At 34.8% G+C, this 2500-nt stretch overlaps 1 protein-coding gene across 1 annotated transcript in view; it reads left to right on the top strand.

Annotated features, from left to right (window-relative positions):
• The window catches only part of wasf1 (WASP family member 1), a 52325-nt gene that overhangs the window by 39179 nt on the left and 10646 nt on the right, over nt 1–2500 (top strand). The window contains exons 5-6 of the mRNA XM_056247170.1: nt 1719–1775; nt 2436–2500. The exon at nt 2436–2500 is cut by the window's right edge and continues 99 nt beyond it. Coding sequence (XP_056103145.1) covers nt 1719–1775; nt 2436–2500 — 122 coding nt within the window. The remainder of the gene's footprint in view (nt 1–1718; nt 1776–2435) is intronic.

Raw genomic sequence — 2500 nt, 5'->3', positions numbered from 1 at the left:
ACGCCACACACACACACACACACACACACTCAGACACTCACGCACACACACACACACACACACACACACGCACTCAGACACTCACGCACACACACAGACACACACACACACACTCACAAACACACACACACACACACACACACACTCACAAACACACACACACACACACACACAAACACACACACACACGCACGCACTCATCTCACACCTATGTTTCACACACTGATCTGATCCGTTTGATTTAATGATGCACCAGTATAGAACATTTCACCAAAACTGATATCAGCAATTATCTTTACGTTAGATTCATTTTACTAAGAAATGTTTCATTCTCAATAGAAACAAAAGGAGAAATGAAGCAAAAATATTTTTTGTATACTGTCTATTTTCTAACATTTTGTATATATAATATAATATAATATATATATATATATATATATATATGTTATGTTGTTTATTTACTATATAAATATATATATATATATATATATGTGTGTGTGTGTGTGTGTGTGTGTGTAGATGCGTGTGTGTGTGTGTATATACACTACCGTTCAAAAGTTTGGGGTCAGTGAGAATTTTATTTTTATTTTTTGGAGGAAAGAAATCAATACTTTTATTTATCAAGGAATAATTAATTTGATCGAAAGTGACATTTATAATGTTACAAAAGTCTTTTGAACTTCCTATTCATCAAAGAATCCTAAAAAAAAACAAAAAAACTGTACAACTGACAGACCAACAACTGTTTCAACATTGATAATAATAATAAATGTTTCTTGAGCATCAGATCCTCATATTATACTGATTTGTGAAGGATCATTCGACACTGAAGACACTGACACTGGTGATGCTGAAAATACAGCTTTGATCACAGGAATAAATTACACTTTACTATATATTCACACAGAAAACAGCTGATTTACACTGGAATAATATTTAATACTATAACTGATTTTTGTTGTATTTTTAATCAAATAAGCGCAGCCATGGTTAGCAGAAGAGAATTCTTTTAAAAGTATTTAAAATCGTACCGACCCCAAACTTTTGAACGGTAGTGTATATGTGTGTGTGTGTGTGTGTGTGTGTGTGTGTGTATAGATGCGTGCGTGTGTATGTGTGTGTGTATATATATATATAATATTTATAAGTAGAAGAGGCAAAACAAATGAATTCTCAAAAGAAACTTGTGTGTGTGTGTGTGTATTGCAAAAATAATGTTTATTTACTATATATGTATATATATATATATATATATATATATATATATATGTAGTATATATATACAGTATATATTATTTACAATATTTTATATATACATATACTATATTTATAAATAGAAGAGGCAAAAAACTCCAAAAGTGTATTCATTTTCTGTTATTTTTACAACAATTGTTTTGTTATATAATGTAATGTAAATATTTTTTATATGTGTGTGTGTATAAAGAAATGTCTGAATCATGTTTAGTTCTCAAAAGAAAGGAAGGAAAGATTTTTTGTATACTAGTTTCAGAAACTATTTTATACCTCAATATATTTTATATTACATACTGCAAAATTGTGTTTATTTACTGTATATAATACTATTCTATACTATATTCTACTATATTTCTACTCTATTGTGTTACTCTATTGTGTTATTCTATTGTGTTACTCTATTGTGTTACTCTATTGTGTTACTCTATTGTGTTAAATTGTTCTTTTGTGGTTGTGTTCTGTAGTTGCAGGATCCGCACATGTATGATCAGGTCTATAAATATTTGGACCTTCCAGTGCAGGTATGACCATGCTTCAATCCGCCGTATACACACACTCTCTGCCCCGCACACACACACTCTCTGCGCCACACACACACACTCTCTGCCCCGCACACACACACTCTCTGCGCCACACACACACACTCTCTACCCCGCACACACACACTCTCTACCCCGCACACACACACTCTCTGCCCCGCACACACACACTCTCTGCCCCGCACACACACACACTCTCTGCCCTGCACACACACACTCTCTGCGCCGCACACACACACTCTCTGCCCCGCACACACACACACTCTCTGCCCCGCACACACACACTCTCTGCCCCGCACACACACACTCTCTGGATGGAGTGAGAGTGTGTGTGTGTGCGTGTGTGTGTGTGTGTGTGTGTGTGTGTGTGTGTGAGAGAGAGAGTGCGTGTGAGTGTTTATATTATATATATATATATATATATATACGTATATATATATATAAACACATACATTACATTACATACAAATAAATACATTAAAATAAAAATGTATAATAAACATCTGCTCATATTTCACCCCTAAAAGCAACAGGAAAAAAATGTAAAATAGTAATGAGAAATAATGAGAAAGTAATAAAACTGTGTGTGTGTGTGTGTGTGTGTGTGTGTGTGTGTGTGTGTGTGTGTGTGTGTGTGTCCAGCTAAAGAACATCGATCGCCCCCATGATCTGGAGAAGGTCCCGCGAGCGCCTCACGACCGGAAGAA

This window comes from Rhinichthys klamathensis, unplaced genomic scaffold (genome assembly GCF_029890125.1).
Source record: "Rhinichthys klamathensis goyatoka isolate OS25496 unplaced genomic scaffold, OSU_Roscu_1.1 h1tg000043l_1, whole genome shotgun sequence".
NCBI lineage: Eukaryota > Metazoa > Chordata > Actinopteri > Cypriniformes > Leuciscidae > Rhinichthys > Rhinichthys klamathensis.
This window is presented reverse-complemented; position numbering and strand designations above follow the sequence as displayed.